Below are 24,377 nucleotides of genomic sequence, written 5' to 3' on the forward strand. Positions count from 1 at the left end.
AGACAATTATGCAATAAAATTACCATTTATATGACTCCTTTCATCCACAAAGGCGTCAAAGTCCTATGTATGTATAAAGGTATAAATACACAGTACTGCTCAAGTGCAGCCAATCCTGCAGCAGGAAATACCAAATGATCTGCACCAGCAGAAAATATAATGGGATGTTCAAAGGGAGTGAGGCTATTTAAATCCAGAGAGATGACAACATCCAATTAACCAGGTAAGAGTACTAAACCTGCACTTAAATGCAGGGTTTCTTTTCAGTCTCTTGTTTATTTCTCAGCTGCTGAAAATTAAGCATCATAAAGCAGCTTTACTTTTCTTACATACTTCTCTTGACCAAGCAAAGTAGTGCTCACACCCTGTGCCAGATGCCCACAGATGCCCTGTCAGAATCCACCGCTTGCTTTAAACATAAATCAACAAGGATGTCCACATTCTCCACAAACCCATGGTTTTAAGACTACTAAACGGGTTCTTGGTAAGTCTCACACCTGTACCTGCATTAACTCAGCATGGTACTGAGTGGCACTAGGACTGGAAATAAAACTGTTGTCTCCTAGCAAAAGGAATGGCTGGAATTCAGGTTGGAAAAGCTCATGAGCCACTGTGAAAGCAGTCCCTAAGCCTTACAGCTGAATTGCTGCAGGAGTTTTAGAAAACTAAAAGAGTTTTCCCCCTCTATTTTGCTAACAGTTGCACATAATGAGCCGCACAAACAGGTCAAAACTCCCCAGCTTTTCTCCATTTAACATACCAACTTAAAATCCAACAATTTTGCTTTAAGAAAACCATAAGGTAGAGTTGCAGTGTGGGCCATTGTAGGATATGGGGTTATAATGGTTAAAGTTGTTAAGGCTTGTGCTCACGGGAAGGCCCTGTGGGAAAGGCTGCAGGCTGGGCGCTTGGGGGTCACTGAGGCACTCAGGAGTGAGGAGAGAGTCAGATGAGTGACAGCTGGAGCTGAGATTGTGATTGGCTGGAGGAACGCGCGGACAGTATGTGAGCAGGAAGCTGATTGGGTGATGGGGCGCATGGACAGCAGCGCTGCAGCTGAGCCAGCCAATGGGTGCTCGTTTCTGTTGAATCCTGTCAGGCCTCAGTTTGGTTTCAGTTATGTCAGGTGGAGATTAACGATACAATCGATTAACGATTAACGATATAAAAGGCGAGTGATTTCTGTGATAATGTGATCTCCTCTGGATGCATAAGGGCGTCCGTGTTGCTTTGTTTCCCACTGCTACAGGTCATAGTCTGGACATTAGCAAAATTACTCAATATTAGGGCTAATATATTCTCAGTCTCCAGATGGCCACTGGGCAGATGAAGTTTGTGGCATAAATCTTCTTATTTGCTAGTATAAATTCATCAAGCATGAGTGAAGCTTATTAGCAAAACTTAGATGTTATCTCCCAAAGAACTCTTAAGACTCCAGAAGATTAAAAATGTTTTCCTGCCATGACAAGTAAAATGACCTCATAAATATTAGTAGACCCTCTGGCACTGGAAAATGCCATCTATTCCTGCTTCTGTGTAATATTAGAGAACTAAGAAAAAAAGAATACAAGGATGTTGCTGCTAAAGTTTACCCCTATAGAAGGCTAAGTAAAACTGCAGTTTGAAGTCATATTTCTGTGCTTCAGAAGTCCATGAGAAACATTTGAAGAATGCACTTACCCTTTTGAAGGGGATTCAGCCCATTAGACTAAGATTTTTTTTCTAAAATATAAATAGCTCAAGAACTAAAAGATCTAGATAGATAATAAATGTTTTTCACATAGTATCAAACAGCCAGTTATACACCATTGATATTTGAACTGCTTTCATCAGCAAGAGATTTATTTAAACACCCTTTGAAAGAGCTATTTCCTAGAATAACACAGCAAAGCTCTCATGTCTAGTACTGTACATTTTGTTGACCAGTTAGTTACTCATTTATTGGTACGTGTGCTTATCCCCCATTTATGTGAATGTTCCATTTGTTCCAAATGGCTGAACTCAAAGCAGGTCGCAGCTGCTTGTGATGTTCCAGACAAAACCTTCCTTTTTTCCCCCTCAAAGGTCTGCAGCATTCCTGAATGCCCTTAAATAGAACTCAGAAATTACATTTCTAAATGACAATTCATCACCCCTTCTGCAGACTGTAATAGTATTTTAAATTCCTGCTGAAGCATCACCAAATTCAAAGTCAAAGATGACTGCTTTTTTTTTGGAACCAGTTTCTTGAACTCTTCCATACTGAGCCTCGAAATTACTTCTTGCAGTAGAGGAAAATCTGTGTGTAGCTTCTGCCACAATACCCGAATTGTTCAGAGGATGCCACTTTTGAAATGTAAGGACTTCAGGCATCTTTGCCCAAGTCCTGCTTTTACAACTGAAACTCCAAGCTCAGCATAAGCGCCTGCTCAGAGGAGAGGCTGGAAAATTGTGTCCTAGAGGCAGCACTGGCCAAGCACTGCAAAGTGCCTTGGACAGACACTACAGATTTGCCTTTCTCATCCGGGTTTGGAAACAGTCCAATTCCCCAAAGAACAAAGGAAAGTGAGGCCAATCCAGCTGATAACTGATTGCAGCTCAGAATTAATGCCCACAGTGACTGATAACAAGTGCCAAAATGAGATTTGATCTGCCCAACCTATAGACATTTAATGCCTGAAAACAGATGCTAATTCTCAGGCTGGGCTCCTACATGATTCCCAAACTTCAGACTCATTCTTGTCTCTCCTTTGCACTGGTGCCAGAAGGGCCAACTTCAGCCTTTGAAGCTTCACCAGCATTTTAGCAGTGATATTTTTCTCTTGAACATTATGGAGACTAAGTATTTTGATAGGTGAAATTGCTGAAGATAGAAGCATAAATTGACCTATTTAGCTGTTCACAATCAATAGGATACATATGTACACATATTGAAGAATTAATTGTATTAAAAGGTTGAAAATAATGTAAATAGTTTGACAGTATTTGGTACACAGGCTGAAGGTGCTATGAGAAGAATATCTGAAATAAAGAGTTGCTGTGTTGCTTTAAATCAATCACTCAATGACTGTAGAGTTCATCTTTGCAACACCCACTCATTTGCCCTGGAGAGGCTGGCAGGGGCTCTGAGCCCTTAATTTCATGGGGACGCATTTAACAAATGAGTGAGAATTGGCCTCCAACTTTCAGGAAAGGTGTCAGTGCCTTCTCATTCCGACCACAGCTTGGACAGACAGATGGGTGAAAGAAAGCCTCACTGCCCTTCCACATCCTCCTGGTCTCTCGGTTGTCTCATCTCAGCGGGGAGGGCTCCCCTCATCAAGGTGCTGAGAAGAAGACATGATCAGGATCATTTGGTTTAAAAATGAGATGAGAATGGGTGCACTGTGCTGTCAGAGTGATGCTGAAGGACGACAGCACTGTGCAGAAGGCAACTGCAGCCCTGTGCATGGGATCACAAAGGAAATCCATCCCCGAGCAATGCACAGGCTGATGGCTGGAAACTGAGGGGACGTGACGGATTTGCACAACTCCCTCAACAGAAAAAAACATTTAATTTAAGAAAGATTAGATTGTCACAACTGCCCCTGACAAGAGTGCCTGTCTAGCAAGGCCTTGAGCCTATATTTTGGGCTAGAGCTGTGCTTTAGCCAAGACCTTAAAAATATTCACAATACAGGCTGTCACCAGCACTACATTTCCTTGTCACTCTTTAAGTGTGACTGATTTGCCAAGATCAAGACTAAATTCACGATCAGCGGCAAGGGCACCCAACATGAATTATAAAACTGCCTTTGCTTCCTAGCCTACTGGATACACTAAGGAAAATGCTTTCCTTGCATTCATAGTTGATTTTTATATCCACAGCGTATCCTCTGTGTAATGATGCAGGACTGCTCGGCTCATCCCACAGTCTCCATCCTGCTCCCACAGTGAAGATGATGCTCAGTAAGAAGGAAGCATTTGGCTATTAAATATAAAAGCTGTATTAAAAAAATGTATTGATCCTATGGCAAATTGTCTTGTTCCCTGAGATGAAATGGAAATAGAGGTGGGGGTAGAAGTGGAGACAATTTTTTGACAATTTTAACACTGAGGGAAGTGGCTGGTTGTTTAGTGCAGCTCTGAGGAGGCTGGGGCAGTGGCTGGGCAGACTCCATTTACAGATACAGAGCTCTGTTCAAAATAAGAGGAGAAAAGAAAACCCAAAATCAAAAGGAACAGCTGATTAGAGGGAGTAAGGAATAGGAAAGCACCTTTCCTTTGTCTTCACCTTCCCAAAATCATGCAAGCAGAGGTGAAACCAAAGTCACTAAACTTAAACCATGCATCCAGAAGAGCCTGTGAAGTCAAAGGATTAGCTTTTTTAAATTTCTTAAAGTGGCATCCTGGAGCTGAGCAGAAGCAGGGAAATTACTGTTGATACAGAGGAAACAGAAGGCTTGGAGCATATCAGACTTTGGGTGGCAACTGATTCTCACCCTAACCCAGGATACAGCCCAAAGCTAAAGTTATAAAATAAAGGAGCCAGGGAAGAACAATGAACAGAAAACCCCAGACAGTGCTTCCAGCTCCTACAGTGACAGATAATGTCTTGACCATATTAACAAAGCAATAAATCCCACAGAGTGATCTGCCACCCTTAAAGCACAGTGTATGCTTAGTCTTGAGGATTTTTGCCCAAGGCAAGAAAATACTGGAGTTCCAGTGTCAGCTTACATCTCAGATTCTTTTCCAAAGGTAGTTGTAAGTGGGTCACTCAATCTACTGGTAGACTGTGAGATATAATGCTGAAGTTGCAGAATGTCTTCTCTGAAGAAGAATTAGATGGTGACAGTTTAGATACTGATGAACTGGGTTTCACTAATCATATCACTGTGGTGATGATCGTGGGTAATGAAGAAAGCTTTCTACTAAATCACTTTACAGAAGTTTATAAGCTTCAGAGCTCTGAAAGTCACAAGACTTACTCCAAGCTTTCACATTCTGTGCTGTAGGCTCACTCACACACTCCAGATGACATGGAAAAGTTTATGATAGTACATCCAAAGAGAAACACTAATTAAAAAGGCTTCCCATTAAAGAAAATGGAAACAATGACAAAAACTAGATTTCGAGTATTATGAGGAGAAGAAAAATTCCCCAACTTTACAGTAACTGTTTACTTACAGAAAAGAAATGCTCTAAGTTAAACTAATAGAAAACCAGAATGAATGAGATTTAAGTTTGAAATACCAGGAAACTGTTGCTGACCATCATTCAAATGCTGTTACATCAGCCTGTGGGGTTTTTCTCACGTGACTTTTCCAACCAATACAAGTACTATTCTTTAGTCACAGATCAGCCTGGATGTTGCTCAGAATGACCTCCTACTATTTTGGAGTTATGATTTAAGTCTGAAAAGTGCTCTAATGGAATCAACAAACAGAAAGAGCTGAAATTTAGATAATAATGACTGATTTATCACCACAGTAGAAATATGATTCACACTCACCCGTAAATCTACAAGAGATTTTCACCCTTCATTCCTGAATTACAGCTATTGCCTCATTTAAACCCCTGGATTATTCATACTTTATCATTTCAGTGATCTGACAAAGCTGACTAAAAACCTAACAAACTTCTTATCAACCTATATTTCACCATCAATGAGAAAATCTGTGGCAAATACCCCTGGGATCACAGCATTACCTTCATAATGGTGCACTGGGCACTTTTGGAGTCTCAGTTTATGGCTCCAACCAATGGCCTTTGTGCCTCAAAAATCCCGACTGCCTTTCCTGCTAATTGCACAGAGCTAATTCAATAGTGGCAAGAGAATATCTCCTATTACTAGATTTTATTTTATGCTGAGAGCTCTTAGTCAGATGGAAGCTGTTTACTGCATATTATATTCAGGTATTCTTAATCCTAAACCTCTTGTTGCAGCCATTGATTTATATATTATTCCTTTTGCCAATCTAATATTTATCTAATATTTCATTGGATTTGACAGCAAAAGCTATCTCTCTGTATGGCCACATGAGCTCACAAACATTCTTGGTCCATAAACACCCCCTGAATTAATCTTTACCTGCCTTATTTCCTATTTTCATTTCCCAAGGAACAGCTTCTTTTTATTTTTACAGACACTATATGGTCCAGAGAAACAGCTAAGTGAAAACATAACAGTTAACTGCCCTCAGCCTTCAGCCCATATCTTTTGTCATCACCAGGAACACTTAGAGCTGCAAGACTGGATTCAGTAGCTCCTATAAGTAAAATTACTGCTGAAAAGAAAGTACACAAACATCTCTGAAGACTGAAGTGTCCCCACCTGACCCCTTTGTTAAGCACCAGCATCTACACAACAGCTTTAGCAAAAGCACTGATATCCCATCAAAACCAAACAAAACGTTCACATCAAAACCCAGAAAGGCTGCTTGTGCCTTCCCTTGTGGATGGGTGCAGAATCCCACTCCAGCTCTGATGCTCAGATGGTGGGAATTCCAGGGTCTGGCAAGAGTGACTGGTTAAATTCTGTTGGATTAGTCACACTGACAACTTCCAGCAGGTCCAAACACTGAATGTGCTTTGCCTGAAGGTGTAAGGGCTGACATACCCCCGGCCACTGCACGTGGTGGTGCCTCCTGCAGGAGCCCAAGTATTCATTCTGTTTCCTATTTACCCCATTTCATATCTGGCTGGTGACATTCTTTGCCTCCCAGTCCTGTTACCTGGGAGAGTTGCCTCACAGAAGGCAAAATGTGTGTCAAAATGCAAGTCTGAGTGCCTGCAGGTGATGTCACTCAGTCTGGAAATATGGGATCAGCCTATCAGATAAGTGTTCAAACTAAATACAACAGGATTTAGAACATGCTTTTAGATTTAAGGAAAAGTGCAGTCTTTAAATTACTGCTCTAGAATTTACTGGCTTAAAAAGAAAGACCTTAAGGCATCCCATCAAAGAGTTATATAACTCAAAAGGGTTCTCCTTGCTCAGTGTTGCTTGTGCAAGATAGATTTAAGTAATAAAACATGCTTTTGGCTCTAACCCTTCTATATAGGCTTTATGATGACAGATTTCAGATTTGAAAATAGAGGTCTCCATACAGGCTAGCATTCCTTTCCTATCCCCTTACAGAAGCTTTGACCGGACATTTTCTACTGCTTATTTTTTTGAACTGAAAAACTTTTGATACCAACTTCAGCAGGAGTTGGTCATGATTTGCATCAGATGGTCCCAGGTTTGGTGCCCAGCTCAAACCAGACCATACCCCAGCCTAGTGCAGCACAGCAGCTGAAAGAGTCTTGCATTTCAGTCTCCCTGCAATTTAAATTGGCTGATCTGTAAATATCTTCAAACTTCACACAGTTTGTTGCAGCAATCACCCCCTGGGTGGCAGATGCCTCTGACAAATCTCTCTTAAGAATGTTAAACACAGAGACTTTAGAATTGGAATTTATAGCAAGCAGCTTTTCATTGGTGTGAAAAGCAAGAGAGTCTTGAAAATGCTTGAAATTCTGAAGTTAAGAGGAAAAAAGTCCATTAACAAGTTGAAGACTTTATCTATAGGAGGCTTTTAAAATTTTATCTAATCTAATTGGTATTTAATAAGACAGGTTTTTTCAAACAGTGCATCCACAGTCCCCAGTAAGAACCCCTGTGAATGAAATTAATTATTTTGTACTTTCTGCAGATTTTAGATATTCTGCTTGAAATGTGTAGATAGTTCTGGTGTTGCTTTTGCCTGGTAATGATGTCATTTCCACAGATAATTAATCCCATTGATTAACTGGATTTGTCACTTTTAGAAGGGCAGCTAAAAGAAGTAGTAACAATTTGTGCCAGTTTTATTTGTGAACTTTCATTTACAAATCTGTTAGGGTAAGGTCAAAAGCAAAAAGTGGCCCACAAAACCCATGAACTGGCTGTTGATTATGACCTGCGTCAAGAAGTCTTGCAAGTTATTTATACACTGAATCCTACCCAAAAGCTGGAAGTACAGTACACATATCAAAACAAGACTACAGGTTTGAGGACACCATTGGTTTGACAAATAAGTTAAATAAGTGATTATACACTTATTTGAGGTTTAAAATATGTTGGGACACAAACAGTTTTAACTTTTTCTTTTAATATTCTATTTATTTCACTGGAGGGTCCTCTCACTCCCATGTGCTACTGCTGGCTACAAAAATACAAAGATTCTCCTCCATCCTTATCTTCTCACAGCAAAGCATTTGGCACCTGCACCTGCCCAAATTCAAGGGGCTGAGCACTGCCCCAGCCTCCAAAGGGAGCTGCAGCATGAGGGGAGAACATCCTACACTGCACGGGGGGCTGCTTCAAGGACATCATTTTGTTTGGATCTGCTACTGGAAATCCAACTTATGGGCTTTGAGTCTTAAATCTGATCTCTGCCTTAAGCTTGATGGAGAGAGAGAGCTACTCCAGCACATTTACAGCCTAACCAGGTTTTCACAGGCATTATGCTGTGTCATTCTAAGCCAGGGAGGTGTGAGAAAGTCGTGCTTTACCACATGTGGGAGAAGGACAGCTACTGACTTACTAAAAATAGCCAGATTCCACCTCTCCAGTCAGCTGGGAACTAACCTAACACTTCAGTTAGCCCGTGTATAAAAGAGAGAAATAAGCCCCAAAAGACTCACCTAAAGCCAAATAGTACATGGTGGCAGACAGGATGCATGACATGGTGTGATTACACATCTGCACAAAAAGGAATTCTGTGTCTCAATACCAAATATTAAGACTGCAGGCCAATTTTCAAGAACCGTGTGGTGTGCAGCTGCAGACAGACATGCAAGAGGACAAAAATATTCCCCTGCTGATTGAGCCCCATCAGCAGTTTCAGTTCACCACCAAGAGCTCAGGCAGGGGTGGATATAATTTGCAGGAGAGACAACCCAGCAGGGAGAATTTGTGTGCTGCTGCCATGTACCGCCCCAGGACATGAGAACTATTTGCAGAGGTCCTGCAGGGTTGACTCTGCCAGGCTGGGCAGAAACCCAGATTAGAGCTGCGTCCTACGAGGGTTTCCTGTCTTTTCTATCCTACACAGGAACTGGAAGAGACAGCTTGAATAACATTGCCATCTCCCCTCTGAAAGCCTCTGCTATTCTATTAATAATGTCTGACATTTTAAAGCTCATTCTCATCATGCAGTGCAGAGGAACCCAGGGCTGTGGCTACGTCACTCACTGAAGAAAGCCACCACCATCCCCATTCAACTGTTGAACCTTCTAAATGCTCCTTACCCTGCCTGTGCTACCTAAAGAAACTTTTCTTTAAAAAATATTTTGGTCCTCTCTTTCCAGCATGTCACTCATTTTTAAAAAGTTGGGTTTTTTTTACCTGACAGTGAAGGTTACCATAATTCTTTTGATATATCTGCTCTATCCAGCTGCAGAAATTCATACTGAGATCTCACAACCAGTGCTGCTGAAACCTAAACTCAGAAACTCCCATCTCTCCTTTATTTCCCTACCTTTTAATCGAGATCTCCTGGAAGAAAAAGTGAGAACAGCCAGCTAGACCCAAAATGACCCACTTCACATTATTTTCTCTGAACAGGCAACAACAATGAAGACATAACTTGAATTAATAAGAAAATATCTGCCACTCTCAAACACATGTAACAAAACATAAACTATTTTCTTGTAGGAAAAAATATTAAGGTATTATTTGCAACAGAAACTGCTTATACTAGGATTACATTACAGCAAACTAGAAGGATCACATTAAAAAATACAACTTTCTCCTTAGATACTTATTTCTATCTGTAACACATTAAAATGGGTAAAACAAGAGTATAGATCACTGGAAAACAATCCAAAGCATGTGGAAATAAAATTAAAAAGTACAACTACATGTATTTTAAATTAGCTTCTCTGCTCTCCTCTATTTATGATGAAAATATCCAGGATGAAGGGAATGCAACTAGTTGAGTTTGTGTAGTATTACCTCTGGGAAGAAAATACTCAGTGAATCAAAAAATTCCACTTGTATCATCTAATTGTCAGTGACTGGGCACAGGCCCAGTTTGTTCAAGTTTTCTGCAAACAGTGAAATGGAGTCCAAATTTTCTATGAATTCATGTTCCCTATGTCTTTCCCTTCCACTATAATAGTCTCAGCATTATTTTTTCTCCTTCCCACAGATCCTCTTGTAAAACCATCAGTCCCAAACCGCCTTTGACATCCTCTGCAATGCTCCCAGGTCCCCTCCACAATCAAAACTCCCTCCTGCCATTTCCTTTTCTTGGAAGGAGTAAACACTTTGAAGCAGAGTACATGGAGGTGTAGGGAGGGGAAAATACATAAGAATATTTGAATAGCCCTTGAAGGGAAAAGGCAAAGCCCTCTAGAAATTGCCCAGTCTTTACAATACTACCAAAAAGTAATCTGGATGACTCCAGGTTCTGTGATTTGGAGCACTCTGTTCCACCTCCAGCACTTCTCTTCAGCAAAATCCCAACAAACAAAACCAAACCAAACCAAAAAACATCCAGCCCACCAACCCTACCCCCAACCTCCCCAAACCCACTCCCTATCTCCTCAGGAAGAGCTGTCAATATTCCGGTTTTCATTGGGCAGGTTCTCAGGTGATTTCCAGCCCAGGACACAGATATTTTTAGGGTGAAGAGACATTTCTCTCTGAATTTTGCCTTAGATTCAGTGAAAGTTCAGAATACTGATTTTGATGAAAACTGTGAGCTCAGACTGACATTATGCTATAAAATGCTTTCACTGGAAAATATGCACATCATTCTGCTTGCAACAACTATCACAATATCTCCTCAATATTATGCGTATAATATCAATGTGATCTCTTTCTAACACCAACTGAACATATTTAATATGATAGAATTACTTTGTGCACAGCTATTTAAAACCCACTTTAGTTGTGCATTTACACTGCACAGATCTTTTCAGCTATGAGAAATGTGTTCACTTAAGCACTTCATGCCACACTGACAAATCACTGAGTAATGTCAACCCCAAGAAGTGTTTTCTAGTCCTGTTATACTACAGGGGCACATTTGAGCATGATGTAGAATATAAAGAAGATAATGATGAGATTTATGTGTGGAATGGAAACTATGTGCATTGCACCTCCCACACACTGTTTAAGAATTATGCTCCACAAAATCATTTAAAATAACTCATATTCTACACACTGTGAGCACCTCATCTAAAAACTACTCCTCTGCCTGCTCTGTTATACAGGGACAACAGGCAGCTTACAAAGAACAAGCCTTATGACTTCAGTCCCTTTGAATTTCTAGCCTTTTCTTTTGAATACTAAAAATGCAAACCAGCCTGTATCATTCAAATAATCTTGTTTTCCAAACCACCTACATTAACATACTGGCTGAAGCCAATTATAAATGCCTTAAGGCTTCTAGCCTCAGAAGCATAACCTGACAGGTCAAATTTTATTGTTTGTTCCATCCATCATTACTGACACAGTAACTCAAAGTACACAAGTCACAGTCAACTCAATACTGCTTCTTTCTCCCTGTGCTCCTGCTGTAATTTTAATGCAGAAGCTTATTAATAAGGACATTATTACTGTCTTCTGTCACTCAGTGCTGGCTCCTTCCACTCACATGAAAAGAAAAAGCCCCAAGTTCTGCTTTTATTTTAACAACATTCTGTGCTCCCTCCTTTGGGGTAATGTGCCAAAGCAAGTCATTGCTGGTGATATGTTTCAACAACAAATACTTTTTATAAATCTAATAAAATGTTGTAATGAGAAGTAAAAATACCCCCCCTCCCAAAAAAAAAAAAAAAGAAAATAAAAATAATTCAGCCACAAAATAACCAATACCAGGAAAAATCATGAACTTTTGGACAATCTAGAGAACTGATATTCTAAATAAGATGTTGTTTTACTGTGTAAAATACAGCTGACAGGCACACATCTTCCAGCCTAAAACAGGCACAGACCTGCATTTTTCAGGATGCTAATAAGATTCAGTCTTACTTAATTCAGCAAGACTTCAGCACATATATTTAAACACATTCCCTAGAAAAACACTGTTTTTCTGATTTTTTTTGGAGTAATGAGCAGCCAGGAGCAGGAGTGTTACAAATTCAGACTTCTAATTATTGGCAGCACTTACCTGGGTGCCTAAATAAAAACATTGTCTTCAACACTGCAGAAGTTCATAAACAGGAAAGGGAAAAATCAGTGACATTCTAAACATTATTTCATCCTTCTGAATAATGCATATGTGGGCAAATCAGAAAAGCAGAGTCACCAAGCTCCTGGCAAGAAGCTGCCCTTCTTCAGCATAAACCCTTGCTATGTAAGAAAAGTGAACGTGTCATTTCCCTCCCTTTAAGAAAAAAACAAAAACCCACAAAACACCAAAACCGGAATGAAACATAAATCTATAATAAAATTATTTTAGTATGCTAAGAATTGCCATAAAAAAAATCCCAAAATATTGTTGTTTGTGGATGCCTTGGCCAAGATATTTTAGACATGTATGACTCACCCCACACGTCCTCCCCGTCCCTTCTAGGGTTTTTATCAGTGTTTTTGTAACAACTGACATGAAAATATGAGGACCTGCATTATCATGAAGCAGGTATAATTAGGTTTTAGAGACACTTAGTGGGTAAAAATGAATCTAATCTATTTGAGGATGATACATTTAAATGAATCCTATCAATGAAGTCTGGTCAGTTTAAATGACCACAATAGAAGAAAGCATAAAACTGCCAAAAGAGTAGACTTCTTATTTTAAATTTTATTTAAAGTTTATTGTGCTGTATGAGCACTGGTGAAACTCAAGACAACCAGGCCAAAATCCTGCACTTCTGCAGCAGTAAGAAGATGAACTCATTCAGTTGCTTTAGAGAGCTCTGAGTATTAACAAAACCATTTGGGCAAATGGGCTTCTACAGAATTTAGGGGAGTTGGATGTGAGAGAAGCAGCCCTGTGCTCCCTGAAGCTTCACCTCTCCCTACCCCTCTGCCACGGGGGCTGTGGGTTGGAAACCTGAATGTTGTTTTATTCTGCACAAGTTCTCATACTGCCTTTCCCAGCATGCTGTTCATGTATCACTACTGCAGCTATGTATTGAGAAGGGTTTTTTAGGGAGTTTAGAGCAGTTTTTTCTCTATAGTCAAGTTACTGAAATAATATGAAGGAAGCAACTTGCCAACCAAGGAACCACTTGCAGCAACCCACCTACCAGAGATGTTTAATTGTAATCTCCTCCAGAGTCTTTAGGCTTGACTTGATAATTAAAACATTAGACTCTGACAAGCCTTAATATGGCAAAGTAGCAGATTCAGGAATTAAAGAGAAAATATGGATTTAGAAACTGACACAATATGTTAATCACAAAGAACCCAGTCTGTGCAAGGCTAAATTGTTCTGGACTGAGAAATGTTAGAATATGGAAAAACAAACTAAAAATATCTTTTCCCTGCTAGGCAAGGTTAGAGAAAGAAGATAAACATCAGCATACCCCAATTAGACCAGCTTGCTTAACTCATAGTTGCTAAAACTTGGACACACAATTTTAGATAAATTTTGGGTTCTGTCAGGGTGTTTTTGCTCACTGGCTCCAGCACAAATTAAAACAGTGAAAATTTTAAGTAATCTCTCTTCAAAAAGATTATAGCAAGGAAAAAACAAAACCAGGTTGTAATTAATTTTAATCTGTTCCCAGAATGCCTCCAATATTTCTTTGTCTTGCCTTTATGCAGGAGCAAAGAGACCAGCAGGCTTCAGCAGGACCAGCCCCCATCTCCTTCTAACACTGACCAGTGGCTTTAACAGAGCTTTAAGTAGCCAGTTTCCAACAAAAAGGATGAGGAGTATCTTTTTCCTAAGAGGTTTATTTAAGGGATTAAAAAAACCTTTTTTTGTTTTTGTTTTGTTCATTATTTGTTGTCTTTACTTCCCCCCCCAGTCTGTGTTTGCAGAACTGTGTTCATGAAGACTCTTCCTCCAAAGACTAAAGGGATAGCAACAAGCAGTCTCTGAAAGAACATCATGTCCTGGGCCACAGCAATTCCCCATTAATTCACAGAAACTGAAACCTGGCAATATGACAAAGCAGCCCTTACTCTGTAAAAATTGCCCAGAGCTCTTAGCTTTCCCCCCCTCTATCTGTTGAGTCACTGCAGAAGCCTCTATTTTGTCTGTTCTCACAATTCATATTATGTCAGGTAAAAATCCTTGCAAACATGTATATATTCATGGGCTTCAGCTGGGGAGCTGTCACAGAAGCAGCTGCAGTGCACAGATGAGTGGTTATGCAGGGCTATTTTTTTCCAGGTTAGGATGTAAAATTGGTAGAGCATTGTTTGGGATTTTGAATTTACTACCTGACACCACTGAAAAGCAAAAGCTTCTTCACTTCAACACAGAACTAAATGGCATTTCAAAGGACGCTCAGGAATTTGCAGAATTGAATGATTGTGTGAGCAGAGTTCAAAAGTGATATTTCCCAGCTCCATAAGAATTTAATAAAGGTTACCCCAATCAGGGGAAAGCACTTTGTCTTGGATTGTTAATTTGTGGCCAAGACACCCTGAAGAGGCATCACTGGAAAGACTGTAGGAGGCAGAAAACCATTTTTAAAGTATATTAATTGACCAAAAGAGAAATGCTATTCTTCAAGCATATGCAAAAATGCCCTTTACACTTAACTGCCTTAAGACACTGACATGGATTACAAAGTACAGAAGAATACAGATCTACCTTATTCCAAATTTTATGCTCATTCCTAGAGACCATGCAGAGAAAAATACCATATAAACAACAGGATGTCTTTAGGATACACAGCACTTGATCAAAAAACATTGCTCACCTCATGCTTCAAGCCAAATTAACTGTGTAGCCCTGGATGCACAGCATAGAACTGCGCCTGTTTTGCCTTCTGAGAGACAAAATTCATAATTTAGGAGTTGATTATGCAATAACAGCTTCACACAGCTTTTGGATTACACAACTCAAGTCTCACTGGCCCAGAGCACAGGCTGAGGGAACATTTACCTCGTGGGAATGCAGGAGCCAGATGTGCCAGAGTCAAGAAAGGGAATATACAAAGGTACTCAACATCAGGCCAGCTCTAGTTCTCCCACAGTCCTCTGGAGTTTCCCAGTGGTTATTTGGGGAATAAAATCAGTAGTGCTAAAAGCTTTGTGTCAGATGTATTTCTGCAGTTAGGAACCCCCCTGCAACACATGGAGTCAAATAACAAAATACGGATGAATATTGAAAAACTGCTACTAGAATGAGGAAGTAGCAAAATCTTTTTCCTGTAGAAAGTTCATTCAGAATGGTCACATCCTATAAAATCTATCAATTTCTACAAAAAGGTGTGGCAAGGGAAGTATAGGTTGGATATTTAGAAAAAGTTTTTATGGAAAGAATGATAAAGTACTGGAATGGTCTGCCCAGGGAGGTGGTGGAGTCCCTGGATGTGTTTAAAAAAAGACTGGATGCGGCACTTGGTGCCCTGGTTTAGCTGAGGTGTTAGGGCTGGGTTGGACTTGATCCTGAACATCTCTTCTAACCTAGTGATTTCGTGATTCTGTGATTCTCAACAGTTAGACACTTTAACAAGAATTTGTTAATTGTGCTTCTGCATACAGACCTCTCCTAATTAAATGTAGCAGCCTTCACACTGCACACATTTAACTAATAGTGTCTCATTATTTTGGTCGTTATTTTTTCTTCTGTTTCAAGACTGTTAGAAATTTTTTCTTTTTCTTGTACATCCCTTAATATCAAATTAATTACCTAATGTTATGACAACAGGACATGATTTTTACATTTTCAAACAGAAAGAGACATGATCATGAATTTAATTAGTTCACAATGATTTAATTAAAATTTTCAGAACAACAATGTACCTAATTAGAAACATAATAATTATGCCAATGTACCTTTCCATCTTTGAAGGGACCATTAGTCATTGAGGTGGTATGTTTTGTAATTTAAGATCATCCTAATTTTCATTTTCTGACTAGTTAAGTACAGTCATCGTCATGTTCAGGTAATTGCTTTATTAACAAGCTTAATTAAAGTTCCTGTAAAACTGACATCTACAAAGTTATTCTTCTTAATGTGTTGCTCACAAAAACATTAACTAATTACATCAAGCTCTTTATAGGGCTTACGTACCTCATAAGCTTAATTCATTAGTACTTTAAAGAGCTTTGAAAACTCTGCCTGTAATAACCTATGGAAGTGCTTTGTATTGTCACAATATTAAATAGAGCTGTTATACCCAGGAAACTTCTTTGTACAAAGTTATTCTGTGAGAGATAGTGCACATTTTAAAACACCTGCATTTCAAGCAGTAAGTAGAAAAAAAAATAAAAATCAGTTAAATCTTTGATAAACCTAAGCCTCTTAGGGTTCAAACCTCACAGGAAAGGGTGATAGTTTATAAAGTTTCCAGAAATACAAAAAACTTCTACAGGTTCAAAAACCACTAATTTCTCAGCTGCTGAAAACAAGGTACAGGGACCGAGTACATACAGGCCACATCTGTGATCAAATTTTGTCATGCAGAAGTGCTGAATTATTGGTGTAACTGAAGAATCCCATTTCTCAGAAGAATTAGTTTTTCATCTGAAAATCAAAACTAGAACATTAAAAACCCCACCACACACTACGGCCCAACAGGCTTATCAATTTCCACTTTAGCACTTGTGCATAGCAGATGAAACAATCCAGATCAAGTTTTAAAGATTCCAAAAAAAAACCCAGAAAGGTTTAATGTCTAAAGAGTGGTGAGATTTTTTTTTAAGCAGTACAACTCCCACACATGAAGCTAAATCAACTTTAGAGCCATCAAAGTTATTACCTTGTGTCTCCTATAGTTTAGGTGATATTTAAATCATTGGAGCACAAGATGTGGGCATGGAATTTTCATAATTTTTAATGTTTTACCATTTGTCTTTGTGTTGGAAATCAAATATTTTTTGATTATTTTGAATATTTTTCAATGGAAGCTTAAAAAGATGAAAGATTCCTTTGACTAGCCCTCTATGAATTAGCTGTGGGGCTGAAGGGTTCCATGTCTTTGGTGGAACAGCAAGGCTGTTAAACATCCTGAACCTCTATCTACATCAACCAGTAAGCTCAAAAACAGTGCTTTAGTTTATCTTTTGTTATTCTTTTCCCCCTATAACCCTTGCATTATTGATTTGGTTGACTTTCCCCAATTTTGTCATGCCTCAAGGTCTACAATGTTTCCTGGGAAACAGCTGGAATTATTCCAGGATCAAATGGCTATGATGTATATTAAATATGTGTGTATTTTCTTAATGTGAATTACTGGGCATTTATTGACACCCAAGTCAATAAATCAAATCTGCATTTGATCAACTTCTGTTGTGCCTTTTCCTTTTCACTCCTCTTTTTCCTCAGATTACCATTCAAAGTATGGAAAGGGCCAGCCCTGGTACAAACATTGCTGCTGTAGGATGGCAGCCCCAGGTCATCACTGGAACACTTTGATGCTGCTCTGCCAGGCCAGGAACTGGGAGCCCAAACCCCATTTCCCAGCTGAGCCCCTGCTGTGCCTGCCGGAGAGGCCAAACCCACCTGCAGCCACATGGATCAACCCTTGCTGTGTCTGCGTGTTCCCCCTGGCTGCCAGCAGCAGGGGAAGCCTAATACACAGCTTCAGGAGGTTTTCTTCCCCCTGAAACTTAGTGTCCTCTCTCCATTTTTTGTTTACAAGTTCAGCAGGAATGTGCCCGTTTGCCCAGCTTGTTCACAAGGCAGCAGATGCAGAACCAGGGACCAGCAAACACATCCCTGCACAGAGCAGCGCCCGCTCTCGAGTCCACCGTGTTGCATTTTCACAGGCAGTACTAGAACATGACAGCACTGCAGGGCCAGAAATAATACTTGCCAACAGCACTGGTATGTGAAAGAAAATTACTGAGAAAACTTTGATTTTAGTGACTTGAAGGCAAGAAAAAGGGAACACATTGTCTGGTGAATTCTAACAGTGAGTTTGAGGGGAGCACTGTTTTCTTGTAAAAGATACCAGACAGCCATGATCATTCTTGATCATAAAAATGTGATTTGTTAGGGCACTAACATATACTATTTTACTTTGATGCTTTCCCTAAAGTATTTTCAGCTCATTTACCAAAATTTGTCTTCTTAAAAAAAAAAAAAAAAAAAAAAAAAAAATTGCTAGAACTGGAGCAATTGATAGTAAAACATACAATAAATAAAGATGAGACAAAGTTGTTTCAGAATCAATCTTTAACAAATTTCCTTTGAAATAACACCCAAAACTCAAACAGGCAACTTCTGGGAGGTGTCTCTGACAATCAAACATGTCAGCACCAGGAAATGTTTCATGTCTTCACTGTAGCTGTCAGGTTTATATCATAATCACAACAGCTTGGTGAATTTATAACATCGGCAGTGTGTCTGATGAAAACCAGTTAGATCTTATGGCGAGAAATAGCAAAGGCCAAAAACCCATTTGGAGCTAACAGAGATGCAGGTAAGATGCACAGAAATGAGTTAATAGCATGACAGAACGTGAAATGAAATCTATTTACTGCAGAACATCTTACAGACTCAAGAGTTCAGACAGAAAAAGTTGTTTTTAAAATGAGCTCATCTTAACCATAAAAACCAAAGCTAAATTACTGCAATACACACTCCTAGGGAGTATTAAAGAGTCACTTGTTTAACAGGCAACATGTGGCCATTTTTCCTGCAGTCTGTATGCACAGATGAGAGTTTCTGCTCTGATTTGCTCCTTCTGGCCATGCAAATCCTTCATCCAGAACAAGAGAGAAGCTGAAATTACCAAGGCATGGCATTTTAATATTTGTGTCCATTATTAAGTGGAGAACTCAAGATGCCCAGCTGAGAAAATAATGTAGTTGTTACAACACAGCAGAGAATTTTTTGCCCAATAGCTTTATTTTCCTGTTTGTTGGTTTTGTTTTTTTTTTTTTTTGAAGGCTATTTTTGGATTTTAAATGATAGTTTTACTGGCTGTCAAACATTACTTTGCATGCATCAAGATAAGAGAACCTTAAGGGTATTCCCCAAAACATGCTTTCCAGTGCCTGAAGTGCTGTTTTTGGGACCTGTATCCAAGGCGTGGAAGGCTTTATCTGCTAATGGGAGATCTGAAACACTGAATGGTTGTGAAGACATTTTCTTTTATTGAGTCAAGCCCTAAGGTGATCGTATTTTCAGTATAACAGTGAGTCAATTTATCCCCACTGGGTTATGGGAATTTTTTTATGGTACCATATATGCTGCATCTGGCACACAAGGCTATTAAAACCACAGGCTAAATGAATTGTAATATGTTACCCATGCAGTCTAGGAAAAAAGAGACAATTAAAAATAAATCTATCACTGAAGAATGATTCTGCATAGTTATTTTATGATTTGGAGACCATTTCTTAAAAAAAATGAATGATCCCCAAACCCTCTCGTCTAAACAAACCAATCTCACCAAATGATTTTTCTTTTCCAGTTGCATCATCAATATTAAAAGTGTTCTACTTCATTAACAGGTTATTTAGAGAAACATGAATCAGGAAAGTCACAAGATTGTGATTTGGCATCTTGATTTGCCGTTTGTCAAATATGGAAAAGCCTACATTTATCAGCACTTTTTACACAAAAAAAACCATTCCAAGATTAACAAAGAGTGTAATTCAATACTGCCTAATAACAGGGGGTGTTTCATCTTCACCCACAGTGGCTGAGCTGAGGGGAGCTGTGGCCCCAGGCAGAGCTTACCTTGCTGCTGTAGCTGTGTCCATCGGAGCCGCAGACCGCGCTGGCGTGAGCCGCGGGGCAGGGCTTGCACCTGGCCATGCTGCCTGCTCCAGCCCAGGGCTTCTGCGCCAAGCTGCCTTTCTTCTGTCGAAGGCTGTAAAATAAGACACACCAAGCTGTTTGAAAAGTTGGTATAAAACAAGAATTGGAGCTTCTCCGAATAAAGCTGGGTTTTCAGTACAGCGTTAATTTAGAGTAATTTCAGTTGGAAAAGACCTTTAAGATCATTGAATCCTACCATTAACCCAGCACTGCCAAGTCTACTAAATCATAATTTAAAGCTCCTAACAATGCTTTTATAATATGGCACATTACAGCAGGCAATATAAAAGTCATAAATTGGTAGGCAGCCCTAGATTTACAACACTTGGTGGTTTCATTTAGATTTATAACTACAAATGATTTCACTTCAGAATACAGCATTTCTAGAGCTAGACAGCATTTTTGGTGACGCAGGCAACAGTACACCAGGTGGTATTTAGAGACATTTTCACCAGGCCTTCTCAGAGCTGCCAAACTAGTGCTAAGGTAGCAATGATTTTAAAAGGAAATCCTTCAAAAAACATTGCAATTTATACTGTGCTTATAACAATGTAGAGAATCACTAAACACTTTTGTCACTGTGGGGGCAGGAGCCCTTTTGACACTCCAGCTACTGAATGATCAGCTGAGGTTCTCAGATTAATCACAGTCACCCCAGGAATGCCATAAAGTCACAGAAAGCATCTCCAAATCCAGCAGTGTGCGCCCCTGGGGAGTGACTACAGTTGTGTTCAAGTCATAGAATACTCAATTATTGCATTAAAAATGTCTATGAAGAAAGACATCTGCTCCAAAAACTTACTGCAAAATGTGCCATTGATTCTGACTAACGGCTCATTTTCCTGTCATAATGAACTACTTGACTGATAGGACATTAAGTAATTATCTCCAGCCTAATGTTGTAAGCTGATTAAAAGTTTGCTTTAGAAACCCCAATCCAGTGTTACAATGCAGATTCATTTTGGTCCTGTGTACTTGTCTTTCACTTGAAAACATTTACAAGGGAAGGCAAAGCATCGCAGCAGAGACTGGTAAGAAAAATAACTGCCATCTGTTCTTGTACCACAGGAAAAAAAAATTATGTAACAGTTCAGCTAGAAATGCATTTCAATGTGCTGCTGAATGACTTTATCACAGTTTTAGAAAAATATATACAGATATTTTTTAAAGCAATTTCACTGCAGCTTGCAATTTGCTACACAATACCAACTCTGATGTAATGACACATTCAGCTGCTAAATAACATAAATTCTACTCTTTCATCTTGGTCCTAGTTTTCCTCAAGTCTAACCTTTGCCAGAGATGAATAGTACTATTAAGAAGATTGGGTCCACAGAAGGAATCCAATCATGATATAATAAACTATGAAAATAGAAGCCAAGAATTTAAGACTAAATTCCCTTGTTATTTTGAAGAAGTCTTCTTAATGCAGAGAGCAGCACTCCCAGTTTCAGATGCATTCTGCCTCACAGAGGTACCATTACACCAGGTGCTAAATGCTGTGGACAGGTGGTAACTCAGCTCTGAACCCCCTAAAGCAGCTCTGTGGATCTGATCTCTTATGCTGAGGCTGTACAAACTGTTTATTTAAGTTTTCCACAGTAATTGATTTCTCTGCATTCCCTAACCATGCTTTGTTATCAAAATGTAATGATTATCTTATTTTCTTGAGCTCTTTGCATTACAGGCATGACTAGTTTATTTCAGCTTGATAGGAAAATTTCCCCATTTACTTTACTTGCAGCCCTAGACTTCTGGAAATGCACAAACTCAGAGTCAAAAATACATCTGAATGTCATACTGTAGATACTGATGAGATACTATAGAGTCTGGAGACAAATATGAAAGGGGCTGTGCTTTTCTCTGGAGACTGCAGAAGGTCATAGCATAAAGCAGATTTTTCACTGACTTTAATTTCCACAATCTTAAAAAAAATAGATCCTTTTCTGTACAGAAAATTGTTAAGAAGAATATTTTAGGATTAGTTATACAAAAACAGCCAAGAAATGCTAAACTTGAAGTGTGTGATTTAGTGCCATCATCATCAAAGCCATCAGCCATGAAGCGTGGAGGATGGAGAGGAGTGAGTGAACTAACGAGCTCCTCATCAAAATTAAATATATTGCAGTTCTTAGCAAGACTGATGCCTAAAATATCACAGGATCTGAATGGCAAGTATAAAACACATTGTACAGCTTTTGTGGACCACACTACATCAGGTATTCTACACTATAACATTAAAAGTCCACTCAGGACAGGGCTGCTTGTCCATCTCTGCACAGCCTTACACCCCTTTGCTCTTAACTTATTTAATCCTCCTTTGATTCCTTCAAGATTCATATTGCAAAACTAGTTCCTATTGGAAAATTCTTCTGGAGCTGATGATGTTTTTCACTCTCCCATCATCATTTAAAAAAAAAAAAAAAGTAATTAAATTTGATTGCTTTAAGCCATTCCAGCAGCTCATCAAGCCTGGTGGTCCTTTCCATCACTTTAGTGAGAGTGTAGAGAACATGCACAGCTTTAGGCCTGAGCTCTGTTCTCAGAGCAGCTGCCTGGAAGACAACATCAAACCTGGTGTGTCTCCTCAGCTGGGGACCAGAACGGTGTCACCTAAGCCAAATTTGCTGTGTTTCGCCTACAGAAAATGAAGAAAACATTTCTTCTTCCTAACCCCCATATTCATCTTCAGGATCTTCTTTTGATAATAAAAGGAAGTTTATTCTCTGGAAGAGTGTTGTTTAATAACAAGAATTTATGGTGGAGTAGATCTCAAAGCATTTCATTAATTTGAAACAAAAATGAAACAATTTTAGTATCATTTTATATAATGTGCGTAATGAGGCAGGGAATGGTGCAGGGAATCTGCAGCTCCCTCATTCCTGCAGGTGTATGGAACTGGTAGCACAGCAGCCATTTTTGTTGCAAGAAACAGTCTGGTTTGCAAAAATTAATATATTTTTTTCAAGCTGCATGTTTTTCCAAAACGATAGTGCAAAGTGCCACTGTGTCTGAAACAAGTCAAAAGTAATTTTTGTCAGCTTGGCCAAGTGAGCAACAGCTGAAAATTTTAACTGGATACCCAGGTTCCACACCCCCACCAAAACCACAGCTGAGCGCCTTGTAAAAGGAATCTATTTTCCAAAAACAAACATGTATTTTTCTGCAGTCATATTTTGAGAGGCTGGGTAGGACTTTTGGAAGCCTTTCAATCCTATAACTCCTAACAACACATCAAACACACAAACAAACAAATTAAAACCTAGACAAGAACATTGGCTGTCATAAGCAGCCAGCCAGCAAATCCCCTCTCAATGGAAGTGCACATTCACATACTCTGGGAATGCTCTGCTATGCTAATCATCTTGGTTTAGAATGAATGTGGCAGGAGCAATCCAGGCCAGAGCAAATTAGGCCTTTTTATTTTATTTTTTTTCTTTTCTCACAACCAACTTTAATCCTGCTTTAAGACATTGAAATTGAAAGGATCTACCACTATTTTTCACTATTCCAGAAGCTGGAACACATGAATGTTTCGGTCAAGTATTAAGACTTAGAGGCAAACCCTGCCTGGTTTTGCTTTGCAGACTGGTGAACCAATGCACCAAAAGGCAGAAGAATTATGGAGTTGGTCAGTTTTACAGAATTCAGCCTCTTGGTATTTTGATGCATAAAGAAATTTCAGCAGTAGAAAGCATTCACAGTTCAGACAGGGAGAATGCACAGTGACTGAAGTTCATTACTCATTACAAGACACTCTGCCCACCACACGCTGTGACAATCCAGGGAGATGACATCTGCTTGGCTTGCCCAGGAGCAGGGACAGGGCCTGAGGCTCTGCAGATGCCACCAGCCAGATGGCAGGATGGGACACGACAGCTCAGGGCAGCCAGAGCCCCAGAGCCACAGACACCTGCACGCCAGCACTCGCCTTCCAAGCACAGAGCCTTAGCCGTGCAAAAAGGACCTCAGAACCCCAGGAAAAGTCACTCCACTCAAGGTTTTGTGGCTTCCAGGTGTGCCCTGGGGCGCCAGCTCAGCCCCAGCTGGGTGCAGCTGGCAGCCCCAAGGATGGGAATCACCCAGCCCTGTCCCAGCCTGGCTGGGAGCATCAGTTCTGGGCACTGAGAGCCTGCTGGGGAGTTTGAACTGTGCCTTAGATTCAGCACAGGTTTGTCAAACAACAATCTTAAATTGACTCAGATTAAAAAAACAAAACAACCAGCCAAAAATTCAAAGCCTTAATTCCTGACAAACCCTTGACTGGATTACATAGGCTGAGATATTTAGGGAATCTCTGTATCTTTCTATTAACAATTTTCTCAGGAACAGTACAGAAGAGCATATATGGGAATAACCTCTGGCAAAGCCAGGGGTCAAAATAAAGGTACCTGCACAAAAAATTTTGATGATTTGTTTCTTAACATTTACAGTTTGATTTATTTACATTTAATTTTATATTTGACATATGTTCAGACTTTTCATGATGGAAAAAATGTACAATATCAAGAATATGTTACTCTGTTTCAAGACCAGTAATTC

At 39.6% G+C, this 24,377-nt stretch overlaps 1 protein-coding gene across 1 annotated transcript in view; it reads right to left on the reverse strand.

Moving 5' to 3' along the window:
* SPOCK1 (SPARC (osteonectin), cwcv and kazal like domains proteoglycan 1) overlaps positions 1–24,377 on the reverse strand; it is a 276,371-nt gene that overhangs the window by 72,602 nt on the left and 179,392 nt on the right. Inside the window, exon 5 of the mRNA XM_058849085.1 lies at positions 19,755–19,887. Within this exon, the coding sequence (XP_058705068.1) occupies positions 19,755–19,887 (133 nt within the window). The remainder of the gene's footprint in view (positions 1–19,754; positions 19,888–24,377) is intronic.

This window comes from Poecile atricapillus, chromosome 13 (assembly GCF_030490865.1).
Source record: "Poecile atricapillus isolate bPoeAtr1 chromosome 13, bPoeAtr1.hap1, whole genome shotgun sequence".
Taxonomy (NCBI): domain Eukaryota; kingdom Metazoa; phylum Chordata; class Aves; order Passeriformes; family Paridae; genus Poecile; species Poecile atricapillus.